Source organism: Schistocerca americana, chromosome 4 (genome assembly GCF_021461395.2).
Source record: "Schistocerca americana isolate TAMUIC-IGC-003095 chromosome 4, iqSchAmer2.1, whole genome shotgun sequence".
NCBI lineage: Eukaryota > Metazoa > Arthropoda > Insecta > Orthoptera > Acrididae > Schistocerca > Schistocerca americana.
In genome coordinates, this window is record NC_060122.1 from 242,061,111 (window position 1) to 242,076,801 (window position 15,691).

The 15,691-nt window shown below is 40.5% G+C and overlaps 1 protein-coding gene across 2 annotated transcripts in view; it reads left to right on the forward strand.

Annotated features, from left to right (window-relative positions):
* The first annotated feature begins 8,285 nt into the window (after positions 1–8,285).
* Positions 8,286–15,691, forward strand: part of LOC124613088 (RNA polymerase II-associated protein 1) — a 202,326-nt gene continuing 194,920 nt past the window's right edge. For both annotated transcript variants that reach the window (XM_047141675.1, XM_047141676.1), the window contains exon 1: positions 8,286–8,479. In XM_047141675.1, the coding sequence (XP_046997631.1) occupies positions 8,338–8,479 (142 nt within the window). In that variant the 5' untranslated portion in view covers positions 8,286–8,337. The remainder of the gene's footprint in view (positions 8,480–15,691) is intronic.

The window sequence follows — 15,691 nt, forward strand, 5'->3', positions numbered from 1 at the left end:
ATAAGGAAATCAGGCACAAGTACATAACTGTGATCTTAGAAAGGTACCAGTTAGTTGATGATAGTCAATTACAGTCATTTGAAAAGGAATGGACAAGGTACAGGGACACAGTACTAGAAATGGCTAAAGAATGTCTTGGAACAGTAGTGTGTAAAGGTAGGATGAAGCAAACAGCTTGGTGGAATGACACAGTCAAGGCAGCCTGTAAAAGGAAAAAGATGGCGTATCAAAAATGGCTACATACTAGAACTCAGGTAGACAGAGAAAGTTATGTTGAAGAAAGAAAAAAAACCAAACAGATAATTGCAGCAGCCAAGAAGAAATCTTGGGAAGACTTTGGAAACAGGTTGGAGACTTCTGGAAAACCATTCTGGAGTGTAATTATGAGTCTTCGAAAGGGAGGTAAGAAGGAAATGACAAGTATTATGGACAGGTCAGGAAAACTGCTGGTGAATCCTGTTGATGCCTTGGGCAGATGGAGGGAATATTTTGAAGAGTTGCTCAATGTAGGTGAAAATACGATCAGTAATGTTTCAGATGTCGATGTACAATGGGATAGGAATGATGATGGAAATGGGATCATATTTGAGGAAGTGGAGAAAATGGTCAATATGTTGCAGTGCAATAAAGCGGCTGGGGTGGATGAAATTAAGTCGGAACTCATCAAACACAGTGGAATGTCAGGTCTTAAATGGCTACACAGGATAATTCAAATGGCGTGGGAGTCGGGACAGGTTCCATCAGACTGGACGAAAGCAGTAATCACACCAATCTTTAAACATGGAAACAGAAAAGATTGTAACAACTACAGAGGTATCTCTTTAATCAGCATTGTGGGTAAAATCTTCTCAGGTATTGTTGAAAGGAAAGTGCGAGTATTAGCTGAGGACAAATTGGATGAAAATCAGTGTGTGTTTAGGCCTCTTAGAGGTTGTCAGGACCAGATCTTTAGCTTACGGTAAATAATGGAGAAGTGTTATGAGTGGAACAGGGAATTGTATCTATGCTTTATAGATCTAGAAAAGGCATATGACTGGGTTCCTAGAAGGAAGTTATTGTCTGTTCTACGAGATTAGCGAATAGGAGGCAAACTTTTGCAAGCAATTAAAGGTCTTTACATAGATAGTCAGGCAGCAGTTAGAGTTGACGGTAAATTGAGTTCATGGTTCAGAGTAGTTTCAGGGGTAAGACAAGGCTGCAGCCTTTCTCCACTGTTGTTCATATTATTTATGGATCATATGTTGAAAACAATAAACTGGCTGGGTGGGATTAAGATATGTGAACACAAAATAAGCAGTCTCGCATATGCAGATGACTTAGTTGTGATGGCAGATTGTATTGAAAGTTTACAAAGTAATATTTCAGAGCTAGATCAGAAATGTAAGGACTATGGTATGAAGATTAACATCTCCAAAACGAAAGTAATGGCAGTGGGAAAGAGAAATAAACGGTTTGAGTGCCAAATAGGAGGAACGAAGTTAGAACAGGTGGACAGTTTCAAGTACTTAGGATGCATATTCTCACAGGATGGCAACATAGTGAAAGAACTGGAAGTGAGTTGTAGCAAAGCTAATGCAGTGAGCCCTCAGCTACGATCTACTCTCTTCTGCAAGAAGGAAGTCAGTACCAAGACTAAGTTATCTGTGCACCATTCAATCTTTCGACCAACTTTGTTGTATGGGAGCGAAAGCTGGGTGGATTCAGGTTACCTTATCAATAAGGTTGAGGTTACGGATATGAAAGTAGCTAGGATGATTGCAGGTACTAGTAGATGGGAACAATGGCAGGAGGGTGTCCACAATGAGGAAATCAAAGAAAAACTGGGAATAAACTCTATCGATATAGCAGTCAGGGCAAACAGGCATAGATGGTGGGGGCATGTTACATGCATGGGAGAAGCAAGGTTACCCAAGAGACTCATGGGTTCAGCAGTAGAGGGTAGGAGGAGTCGGGGCAGACCAAGAAGAAGGTACCTGGATTCGGTTAAGAATGATTTTGAAGTAATAGGCTTAACATCAGAAGAGGCATCAATGTTAGCACTGAATAGGGCATCATGGAGGAATTTTATAAGGGGGACTATGCTCCAGACTGAACGCTGAAAGGCATAATCAGTCTTAAATGATGATGATGATGATGACACAGATGAATAAGTAATAGTGAGCGAAACACATTAGTGCCAGTAATTATATTTGCACTTCCAGGTAAAATATATTGAACACAACAACCAAGGAACATTTTATTACATACATAAAACTCAGAGTGTACAATAGCACCCGAAAGGTCTATTATATTCCACATGATATACTTTGCCGCAGTTTCACACGAAATTTATTGTTCACATAATTCCAACAGCCCCCTCCCCCCTTTGAAAATATATTTCGCGTCTTGCCTTCAAACGTAAACCAAATAGTCTCACAATCTTTTCAAACTTCTCTTTGTCCATGGACTTTGTCAGAAGGTCAGCCAACATGTCTTCTGTGCGCAGGTATTCCACGGCGATGTTCTGTCGCTCTACGTGTTCCCAATTGAAATGGTGCCTTATATCAATATATTTTATTCTAGCAGTAGTGACATCATTTTTAGCTAGGTTAATGGCTCTTTTATTGTCACAGAACATAGTTATGTGTTCCACTATTAAATTGGGTTCCATTTCACATATTAATGTTCTTAGCCACAATGCTTCTTGTGTAGTGTAAGACAGCGCCATGTACTCTGCCTCTACACTACTCAATGCAACAGTTTTTTGCTTTTGACAGGACCATGAAATGAGGCTTCCTATTAATTTAAAGCAGTAGCCAGTAGTGGGGTGCCTATCTCCCAATTCACTCCCAGAGTCTGCATCACTGTAGCCTTTTAGTTTTGCATTACCTTCTCTATGGTATCTTAATTCGTTGTTTTAAGTTCCTCTTAGGTGTCAGAGTATCCTTTTCACAGCTTTCCAGTGCTTTTCCTTTGGGTCTCTGCAATATCTGCTCACTGCATTAGTGGCAAAAGCAATGTCAGGTCATGACATTCGAGACAAATATAAAAGACTCCCTACTGTTTCTAAATATGGAACATTCGTATCACATTCCACATCTGTCTCATTTATATTTAACTTCACTCCTACTTCCATTGAAGTAGTTATGGGATTACAATCACTCATGCCAAATTTCTTTTAGATGTTTTCTGTATATGATGATTGATTTATTCGCAATACGTGTCTCTCTTCGTCCTTAGTAATCTGCATAACTAAGTAACGTTTAATTTCTCCCAAATCATGCGTCTTAAACTTGGTTTGCAGCTGTTTCTTAAAAATTCTCATTTGACTTTCGTTTTCAGCCAGGATAAAGAAGTCGTCCACCAATATTGTCATTATTATTACCCCTTCTCTTTCACTTATAGTAAATACTGGGATCTGTTTAGATTGCTTCATATTCAAGTTTATTAGAGTTTTATGTAGACACCGATTCCAGTAAGGTCCATTCTATGTAAGTCCATAAATACCTTTTTGCAAACGTCAGATCTTTTCCCTTTCGGATCTGGTTTTCATAGCTTCTCTTGGTGGAATGACATATATCTCCTCCTCCAATTTCCCATTGAAATATGCCGTTTTTACATCCATGTGATGAATAGTTAAATTTTGTTTTGCTGCAAGCCTAAAACATGTCTCAATGAGGCATACTTCACTACGGATGAAAAAGTTTCTTTGTAATCTACCCCATGTTTTTGCGAATATCCTTTTATTACAAGTCGTGCTTTATATATTGGTGATGAATTTTCGGAGCTCTTCAAACTGAATAGCCGCCTTGCCTGCAATGGCTTCTTATCTGCTGGCATGTTTACCCATTAAAAGGTTTCGTTCTGAGAGTTCAGGCCGCTCATTGCTTTTTCTGCTGTTGCTGGCTCATCATTAAAGGACTGGGCTGCACACATTTCAAAATCCAGTTATTCTTTCAGTTTTGGCACGCGAGAAGAACGCCTTACAATGTTCTCTTCATTTTGTTCGTCCTGAGACTCATTGTCATCATAAATAGTCTCCATTTACATTTGACTGTCCTCTTCCTGTTCTTCACTTTTTCTTTCTTCACTTAAGGTTTCACTCTTGGAACTAGGTGCAGTTAACTTAGTAGTCTTGTCCTCTTCAGAGTCCTTTACATTTTCAAAGAATACTACATCTATTCTTGTAACAATCCTTTTATTCAATGGATCCATTAGTCGGTAGCCCTCTGAATTCTCACAATAGCCCACAAAAATATACTTTACAGTTTTCAGGTCTCATTTTCCTCTTGATTGTTTTGGAATGTGCGCCGTTTCATCACACCTAAAAACCTTTATATTGCTTAGGTCAGGTTTCCTTCCTACCTATATCTCATAGGGAGTTTTATTTCTTAATGCTTTTGTAGGTGATCTATTGTTCAAGTATACGGCCACTAATACAGCCTCTGCCCAAAAATGTTTTAATAATCCAGCATCAGCTATCATGTTCCGTGCTTTTTCGACAATGGTCCTATTAGCCCTCTCAGCAATCCCATTTTGAGATGGGGTGTTCCTTATGGTAGTTTAAAGCCCGATTCCCATTTTTGCCAGAAATGTCTTCAATTTTTGGTTAATATATTCTCTCCCATTATCAGACCTGATGATCTTAATCTTCTTTCCCATCCACCTTTCGACCGTATTACAATATTCCTCAAAAATATCACTAAGTTGGTCCTTGGAACTAAGAAAATTAACATAAGCATATCATGAATAATCATCAATAAACAAAAGAAAATAAGGGCTCCCACGTATGGCTTTGCAATCCATTGGGCCACATACATCTGCATGGATTAACTGTAAGACATCTGTAGATTTACATTTACTAGTCTTAAAAGGTATTCTCGCTTGTTTTCTTTTTATGCATATCTCACAAGGGTCCTTGGTTAAACTATAACTCTGTATTTCCTTCATCATATCCCTCATTAAAGACATACTGTTTCTATTTAGGTGTCCAAGTCTGCAGTGCCATAGAAAACCTTCCGTTGAGTATACTGAATGACTAACATTTCTATAATTACTGCCAACAGAATCCAATTTAAAAATACCCCTTTCGTTACTTGCTGTAGTTATAACTTCACCATTTTCGTTGATTACTCTTGCTCCATGGATGTCAAAAATGACTGTATTTCCCTTCTTGACAATTTCCCCTAAAGACAGTAGGTAAGGTCCAACATTTTTTACATAATAAACATCATGTGCTATAACCATATCGGGTTCACCATTCACACTTACATGTAGGTCGAGTTTCCCAGCCAAATGACATTGAAACTTGCTGCTGTCAACAGTAGATATTGCCATATGAGTCTTATCTTTAACATCATTAAGTAGAGATTTGTCTTTAACAATATGCACAGATGCACCTGAGTCGAAAATCCATTCCAGTTGACGATTACCCACATCTCCAAAAGAATAAAAACATGAGAGTGCCTTACCTTTATTATTTGTCCCTCTCTCTGGACCATCAGCAACATACCTCTTTTGCTGCGAGTCTGAACTTGGGTTTATTGTTTCTCTACACTGAGATGCAATATGCCCCTTCTTCTGACGTCTATAGCACCTCACTGATTTCTTCTTCTTCTTCTTTTTTTTGAATAAAGAGCGGATGCAGCTTCTTTCTCCAATACATGACAGCTTGAAGTACTCTTTACATCCTGTAGGATTTTCACTTTAACATTGTCATCCATGATCGGTATATCTGAGCTTTCCAGCCCCATGATCCCCAAGATCGTAGGCGCACACCTTTTGGGCAGTGCTGCCAACAGTAGTGTCCCTATCCATTCGTCAGCGATCTCAAACCCAATGTTTCTCATTCGGTTCGACGTGGCTGTTATTTTGTTGACGTATTCGTCTACACTCTTGCATTTGTCCAGCTGAGTGGTAATTAACTAACGTAATAATTCCACTTTCCTTGTAAGACCTTCATCCTCAAATGCACTTCATAATGTGTCCCAGACTACTTTCGCCGTTGCAGCCTGTTCAATGTGGACATAATTCACTGGGTCATCTAGTAATATCAACTTTGATCTCGCTTTTATATATTTACTTGAACAATTCTGCTCTCTGGATTTCATTGTCCCATCCACCACATCCCATACTTCGTCTAAATGTAAATACACTTCTACTGCAAATTTCCGTGTTGCATAGTTTTTCGCGACCCGTAAGTCTTTCAATCTGTAGAATTTATGCCACGCTCATTTTAATGGTAACTTTGATCTTCCTTGACGAAAAGAATAATACCGAAGAATAATATAAAAGATTTGCGTTCGTCTTGTAATGATAACTTGTACTTCACGCAAGTGCACTGTTTGGAACTTTTCCAATACCTACTATTATCATATGTATATACTTATTCCAAATGCAATGCTGGGCCCATAACCTGTTGGAGTCGACACAGGTGAATAAGTAATAGTAAGTGAAACACATTTAGTGCCAGTAACTATTTATTTATTTATTTAGTCCTTCAAATCCCATATGTATAGAATATATGTGAGGATATTGGACATGGTTAGGTATTTACAAGATAAAATACAGTTTGTATTGCAATCCTAAGGACTAGATATTGAAGTAATTTAGCACAGATTCATAAATACAACAAACATTACAGGCAACATACAAAGTAGAATATTAATAATGCATCTTTATTTTTGTTGTTTGGCTTTTATATATTCTGTCAGACTGTAAAAGCAATGATCAATTAAATATGCCTTTACTTCAGCCTTAAAACTACAGACTTTACCTATTGATTTAATATGTTTAGGTAGATTATTGAAAATCTTTATCACAGTATGTAGTGAGCCTTTTTGGCACAATGATGTTCTCACCTGTTTCACATGAAGGTCAGATTTTTGCCTTGTATTGTGTGCATGTATATCTTCATTTTTAATAAGATATCTGGGTGTCTATCGATATATTGTTTGATGAAAACTGGTGTTTCATAGATAAAAGTGCAAGGAAGAGGAAGAACTGACAGTTTTTTGAATATGGGTCTGCACGATTTCGTATTGTTTACCCCTTCAATAATTCTTAGTTTTCTCTTTTGCATCCCGAAAAGTTTAATATTTGTTGTTGTATTGCCCCAGAAGATTATGCCATATTTAATTACAGAATGCACATAGGAGTAGTATACATTTAACAGGCTGGCTTCGCTGCAACAAGTTTTTAAGATCCATATCATGTAACAGGTTTTGCTTAGTTTTCTTTGCAGATATTGAATATGTACCTCCAATTTTGTGTTGTTCTGAAGCCAGAGTCCCAGAAATTTAGTGCTGTCAACACTTTCAAGATCTCTGTCCCTAAGTTCTATTTCCATGTTTGGGTGGTGTCTTCCTTTTACATTATAGAAATTCAGTGCTACTGTCTTTTCTTTGTTTATAATTATCTTGTTGTAGCTGAACCACTGTTCTACACTGTTCATTGTTTGGATAGCGGAGTCTTTTAGTTTTTCTTCTGTTTTACCACTAATAAGGAAGCTTGTATCGTCTGCAAATGGGAGGGTGGTTTGGCAATATTTGTTGTACATAAGATCATTGACATAGAGGAGAAAGAGAATGGGTCCTAATACTGATCCTCGAGGGACACCATATTTCACATTTTCATATCCTGAATAGTAGTAGCTGATTTTGTTAATTTGCACTTCCAGGTAAAATACATTGAACGCAACAACCAAGGAACATTTTATTACATACGTAAAACTCAGAGCGAACAATAGCACTAGAGAGGTCTATTATATTCCACATAATGCACTTAGCCGTTGTTTCACACGAAATATATTGTTCACACAATTCCAACAACATTATAGAAGAGTTTACGATATGGATAAAGCTGATATTAATATTTAAGATTATAGCTCACATGAGATACTTGATTTGTACAAGTAATATGCATATTAATTATAATGCTTTGATTGGAACTGTAACTTGCTACTACTGGAGAAGCCTATTCTGCTGTATAAGGTCAACGGCAATAAAAGATATGAACATATTCACAAGTGTACCTTTTTGGCCACTTCGCCTTCTGCTATCGCAATGGATGACAAAGAAGAAACGGAGTGTCTTGACTTCTATGTCGATACAGAGACAAATTTGATATACTTAACTCTTCAATATTTTCACAAATATCGCTTTCTCTAGATAGTATCTCTAGATGGTATCACTAGCTTGTTGATCGACCGCTAACAAAGCACGGTCACGTAGATAAAACACACTGAGCTATATACCAATTGTAAACTCCTTGCTCTATTCTAGTATATCTTTCCTGCGAAGCATGAAGTTAGTGTTTGTAAACATACAGTGTTGATGACATGTGAAGAAAGAGAAAAGAATGAAGTTGTCCCGGCCAAAGTTAGGGGAGTGTGAAGCTGATCTATTACGGCAAGAAGAAGAATTTTTAAGAAACAAAAATGTTTCTTCATCTGCCAAACTTGTTAACAAGCGGAAAGGGGTTGACAATGACGGTAGTGAAGGTAAGTCTGAAGTACCAGTAGACTGACATTTTGGTTTGTGGGTAAGACATGCAGCTTGTATTAATTCGCTTTTTACCGTCTGAGATTGTTAACACCAATCAATCAAATTAAACATACTTCCAGCAATTGAAAGAAACGATTTCACTAAAGTTTTGTGAGAATGTTGAGTGGTTTATGCAGATTGATAGTAGTATCGTAGTACACAGTTTTAGTACGAGACACGACGTACTTTCACTTATGAGAAGTTTGTGTAAGCAGAATTTCCGAACCCTTTTTTTATGTGTAATACAAGTGTGACTTATTGGCTAAGTGAGGAAATGTCAGACAACGAAATCAATGTTATGGATGTCTATTCCGAATCTTTCGTAAGAGTTGGAATTGTGGACAGTTTGGTTCTGCAGCTGGGGAACAATTTGTTTACAAACATCCGTAGTAAGGAAATTTTTTTGTATGGTCAGTAAAGTGTTTTATTTTTTACCACTCATGTATATGGTAAGAAATTTCTAATCCTGTTGCTTTTGAATACTTCCTGAGTTAATTTTAGATTAGCTTGCCTTATGTATTGCTTTGTGTTTGATGCTTTACAAATATGTTATGTTGGCCAGAGCATTTCTACCTTTTTTTTGTGTTGTTTTTCCCATTTATGAGAAAATATCTGTTCTGTCCAGGTCTGTTTTTAGTCAATATGGTTGTATTACTGTAGCTTAAATAATGTGTCAGCAATAGACCACTGAAGATAAATACATTTAGCTTATTGTAAGCAATATTATATCATCCACACTGTCCAGAAAGCACAGTAAAACAAGTCAACTACTGGTTGTGTTCTGGTGACAAATACCTCGCCAACATCTCATTGGAAAGACATGCAAACACTGTAACAGAAAGCAGTAAAGGCTAGCTTTTACATGATCATACCATGCGGTATGGGTCTTGTCTGTCGATACTATCCCTGGATTGAGTGACAGAGTGCAGTAATTTAAGTTTTCTTTCCTTTTCTCTAAATTGCTCCAGGAAACTAGTATGACATTTCTTTGAATCATATTAATTTCATTGTCTCATGAAGTCTATTATTAAGCCAACCATTCCTGTGGCTTACCTTGACATGACAGCAGAATGACAATTCTGGGCTTTGAGGTATCACCAAGATATCTTTCCAGATAAGTCCTGTTCCTGCATACAGCCGCACAATGGACGTGTCTAAGTGTGGAGGCTCCAAGGAGAATTGTTGCCAGTGGGTTCACCAGATCTTTCACTCATCTGATCACAGTTTTCAGAGAGACTGGTTGCCCCCATGCACCAATATCTATATTTGGTGAACTCTGGAGTAGAACTGAAGCCATATGGAATGATGTACCCATGTTGGTAATCCAAGCTCAGTTTTACGTGATGCAAGATGGGTTACATCTATTCCTATTGTCAGGTGTGGCAGCTGTGTGTACTAAATTTTGCACTCTGTATACTCCCTAAATTACTAAAAAATGTAAAGAGGCAACGAGAGAAGTTTCATTATTTCCTGTTCTTTCTGGTGCTGCAGTTTTAATTATCTATTATTCCATTCTTAAAAAGTGCATTAGAAAAGATGAACACACATGTCTTTCCGTGCGAACTCTGAATTCCCTTATTTTATAATGGTAATCATTTCTCCCTATGTAGGTCATTGTCAACAAAATATTTTCATATTTGGGGGAGAAACTTGATGACTGAAATTTTGTGAGGAGATCCCACTGCAATGAGAAACGCCTTTGTTTTAATGATGCCCACCTCAAATCCTGCGTCATGTCCGTGACACTCTCTCCTTAATTTCTCAATAATGCAAAATGTGCTACTCTTTCTACTACTCAGATGCTCTTTTTATCCAATGCTTGAAACTGTCCATGTATGTAACTTCACCCAGAACACTATCAGCAGTATATATGCAGGCAAATCCAAAATGTGTTTAATATGAGTGGTGTCCAGTGACATTGATTTAAACTTTATTTGTTCCCATAATACATGGTGCACAATTTGACTCATCAGTATAGTTGCAAGTATGCAATACTGTGGTCTAACCTAAGTGGCAGGGCAATCAGAAACAACAAAAAATGTAATCCCTGCACAATACAGTCTAATTTCCCAACTGCTATCATTACATGTGATGATAACGTGGAGCATTATCATCAAGGACAGCCTGGACAACATGGGTTCTGTGGAAGGAGGATGTAAAAAATACTGATGTTCGCATGCAGGGGTGGGGGAAGGTAAAGTGCTGCTGGAGAGCATACAGGAATGAGGTGGAAAGAGGGTAGAGTTGCTAGGTGCATTGGTGGAATAGAGGGCTGTGTAGCGCTAGACTGGGAACAGGGAAAGAGTTAGATGGGTGAGGACAATGACTAATGAAGGGGTAAGGGAATGTAGGATATATTGCAGGGAGAGTTCCCACCTGCGCAGTTCAGAAAAGCTGGTGTTGGTGGGAAGGATCCACATGGCACAGGCAGTGAAGCAGTCATTTAAATGAAGAACATTGTGTTGGGCGGCTCAGCAACAGGGTGGTCCATTCGTTTCTTGGCCAGAGTTTGTCGGTGGCCATTCATACAGACAGACAACTAGTTGGTTGAAACCTCCTGGCAGATGAAAACTGTGTACGGGACCAAGACTCGAACTTCGGACATATGCCTTTTATGGGCAAGTGCTCTACCAACTGAGCTACCCAAACACAACTCGCAACTCATTCTCACAATTATATTTCTGACTGTACCTTGGCTCATCGCACGGTTCACTGCAGAGTGAAAATTTCATTCTGGAAGCTTGTTGGTTGTCATGTCTGTGTGGAATGCCTCTCCGTAATTGCAACTTATCTCGTAGATCACATGACTGGTTTCACAGGTAGCCCTGCCTTTAATGGGATAGGTGATGTTTGTGACCAGACTGGAGTTGGTGGTGGTGGGAGGATGTATAGGACAGGTCTTGTATCTAGGTCTATTACAGGGATATGAGCCATGAGGCAAAGACTTGGGGGCAGTGATTGTGTAGGTTTGGTGGACAGTGGAATAGCAGTGTGTGGAGGGGGGGAGAGGGGTGGGAGGATGTATGGGACAGGTCTTACATCTGCGTCTATTACAAGGGTATGAGCCATGAGGTAAAAGATTGAGAACAGGGGTTGTGTAAGGATGGACAAGTATATTGTGTAGGTTCAGTGGACGGCGGAATACCACTGTAGGAGGGCTGGGATGGATAGTTGGCAGGACATTTTTCATTTCAGGGCACGATGAAAGGTAGTAGAAACCCTGGTGGAGAATGTAATTCAGCTGCCCCAGTCCTGGGTGGTACTGAGTTACGAAGGGAATGCTCCTCTGTGGCTGGACGCTGGGACCTTGGAAGGTGGTGGTGACTGGAAAGATAAGCCATGGAACATTTGTTTTTATACAAGGTTGGGAGGGTAATTATGGTCTGTAGAGGTCTCAGTGAGACTTTTGGTATATTTTGAGAGGGACTGCTCGTCGTCAAGGTTGTTGGTTTGGAATCTGATGGTCGTTGGGGAAGGCAGTGTTCAATAGGAGAAAGGCCATAGGCATTAGGATGTTAGTGTAAAGGGAGGTGGCAACAAAAGTGAAGAGCAGGGCACCGTGTGGTGAAGGAACAGGGACTGTGATGAGTCAGTGGAGGAAGTGGTTGGTATCTTTTATACAGTAGGGTAGGTAGTGGGTAATACGTTTAAGCTGATGGTCTTTGAGAGCAGAGATTCTCCTCTGTGGGGGGCACAGTAACCGGCCACAATGGGGTGTCCTGGGTAGTTGGGTTTATAGACTTGAGGAAGCATGAAGGAGATAGGAGTGTGGGAAGTGGTAGGAATAAGGAGGAAGGTTGACTCTGGGGGAGGTTCTGGGATGGGCCTAAGGATTTTAGGAGAGCCTGGAGATCCAGCTGGATTTCTGAAATGGGGTCATTGTGGCAGGGTATGTAGGTGTATGATCTGACAGCTGGCAGAGTCCTTCTGCCAAGTACTTCTTGGGGTTCAAAACAGCATTGGTGGAGCTTTTGTCAGGCGGTAGGTTTATAAGATTGGGATCAGTTTTTAGGAGTTGGACAACGAGTCCTTCTGTAGGTGTAACGTTAGTCTGCATGTTGAGTAATTCGGAGAATGATGGTTGGCAAGGTTTGAGGTTAAGATATTCTGGAAAGTTAACAGTGGGTGATTTGGGGGCAGTGGGGGTGGATCGCGGTTGGATGGAGGGGTGAAATGAGTCAGGCAGGTTTCGGAATTGGTCTTTGGTTGAGTCTGATTGATAGGGTTGGTGGAGAAAAAGTGTACCACTGTAGCGACCAGGAAAACGAGAGAAGGTCTTTACAAAGTCCTGCATGACTGAATTTTGGAATGGGACAAAAAGTGAGGCCCTTGGAAAGGGATGATGTTTCTGCGGGACTTAGGTTTTTGGAGGAAAGGTTCACGACTGTGTTTCAGGTCTGTTTAGGTTCTGGATTATGTGTGGTGGGGGGAAGGAGTTTTTGTGGATCTGTGAGACAGGGTTTGTCAGCTGTAAGGGGATGTGGGGAAGGTATGGAGGTTTTCATAAAGGCGGTGGACAGTGGTACTCTGACGGGGGAGTAGGAAGTGAGCAGGGTGGAGAATTTTTGGAGATGGTATTGTGAATGTTGCTCTATTTCCTGGAGGGCAAGGGTTTAAGTATGTGTTGTGGGTTCCAAGAATTTGGGATTGCATAACAGGATGGAGAGCTGGTATTTCAAGGAGGCTTGGGCTTGATTGATATGGTTTTGCATGGCATGTTGGTGAGGGCTAACGATTGGCAGACTCTGAACAGATGCTGGTCATTGTGGAAGGGAGGGTGAGAGCCGGATACAGGTAATTTGATGGTAAGACCATTTGGGGGGATTTCATGAACCAAGCAACAATGTAGGAACAGTATGTGGGACTGGGTTCTGGCTAGGGATAAGGAAAATTTTCTGTATTGACACAGATGGAAGGAGCAAGGATCCATGGTGGCGGAAAAAATGCGAAAAAATATGTAGATAATGTAGAATTACATCCAAAATTTTTGCAAAAGTACACCCAAATATGTGGGAAAAATCACAAAAATGATGAAATAAGAGGAAACAAGATGAAATCTGAGGGAGTACGTAGATAGTGGAAGATGAAAACCAACTGAAATTGGTGTGTAGTCACAGTGAGATAAAGAAAAAATTAAAAAATATATATTTTTCTGTGGGTTGCAGGTCTGAGAGTGGGTAAGTGTGGAGAAGGGGTATGGCAGATGTGATTGGATGAGGTGAAATTAGTAGGTTCGAACTGGGATAGAACAGAGAAAGGTTGGAGAGAGGGTAGGGGGTGGTAGGACGAGATACAATATTGTATGGAAGAGGAAGGTGCTGGAAATAACACATGAAAATACGGGAGAGTGATTCATTTGAAGGTGTAGGATTAATGATATTGACAAGAATAGTGTGGGACATAAGATGATGCACCAACAATTAGCAGGGTCTTGTAGTCGTCTGTTGTACAGTTGATACAGAGGGGCTCGTAAGTAGAGAGTGCAGTGCGGTTTGTAAGGCCACAAGACGAACACAGGAAGATGGACATTGATTATAGTAATGCTTTAGAAAATAGGAACAAAGGAAAACGGCTTGCTTCTACCATCTGCGTCAATTCAGAAAAATTTTCTTATCCCTAGCCAGAACCCAGTCCCACATACTATTCCTGCATTGTTGCTTAGCTCTTGAAATCCACCCAAAATGGCCTTACCGTCAAATTACCTGTCTCCAGCTGTCAATCTCCCTTCCACAATGGCCTCCACCTTTTCAGATTCTGCCAGTCCTTAGCCCTCACGAACATGCCGTGCAAAACCGTGACAATCGAGCCCAAACCTCCTTGCAGTACCTTCTCTCCATCCTTCTATACAATCCCAAATTCCTAGAACCCACAACACACATTGAATTCTTGCCCTCCAGGAACTAGAGCAACATTCACAATGCTACCACCAAAAATTCTCCACCCTGCTGACTTCCTACTCCCGCCTTGGAGTACCACTGTCCACTGCCTCTACAACAACCTCCAAACCTTCCCCACATCCCCTCACAGCTGACGAACCTTGTCTCGCAGACCTACTACATTTACCACACCCTCCAAAACTCCCTCCCACCACCTCACATAATCTAGAACCTAAACAGCCCCAAAACATGGTTGTGGACCTTTCCTCCAAAAGCCTAAGGTCCGCAAAAATATCAGCCCTTTCCAACGGCCTCACCTTTTGCCCCACTGCCAAATTCAGTCATGCTGGACTTCTTAAAGACCTTCTCTCCTTCTACCAGTCCCTACAGTGGAAACACTTTAACTCACTAACCCAATCAATCAGACTCAACCAAAGACCAATGCTGAACCCTGCCTAACTCAGTTCACTCTACCATCCAACCGTGATCCATCCCACCGCCCCAAAATTACCTCTGTTAACTTTCTAGAATTTCTTAACCACAAACCTTGCCTCACCATCATTCTCCAAATCATTCAACATGCAAACTACTGTTACATCCACAGAAAGCACCGCAGTCCACCATCTAAAAACTGATAACAGCCTTATAATCCTACCTGCTGACAAAGGCTTCACAATTGTTGTTTTGAACTGCAACAAGTACTTGGCAGAAGGACTCTGCCAGCTGTCAGATATGTACACCTACAAACCCTTCCACAGTGACCCATTCCTGAAATCCAGAATGATCTCCAATCTCACCTCAAATCCTTAGGCCCAACCCAGAACCTCTCCCCAGAGTCTTTCTCTCACCTCACCCCTACCACTCCCCACACTTCTACCTTCCACACGCTTCCTTAAGTCCATAAAACTAACCACCTAGGACACCCCATTGTGGCCGTTTATGTGCGCCCCCCTCCCCCCAGAAAGAATCTCAGCTCTCATAGACCAACAGCTCCGGCCTATTACCTGCAACCTACCCTCCAATATAAAAGATATCAAGTATTTCCTGCACTGACTCTCCATAATTCCCGTGCCTTTATCACATGGTGCCCTGCTCATCACTTTTGATACCACCTCCCTTTACACTAACATCCGTAATGCCCATGGCCCACCTTTCCCAATGTCCAATGGATGCCAAATCAACAACCTCCTTCCCAGTCGCTGTGACCAACTATATCCTCACCCACAGTTACTTCTCCTTTGAAGGCATTAGTTACAAACAATCCAGGGTATGGCTATGAGCACATGCATGTCA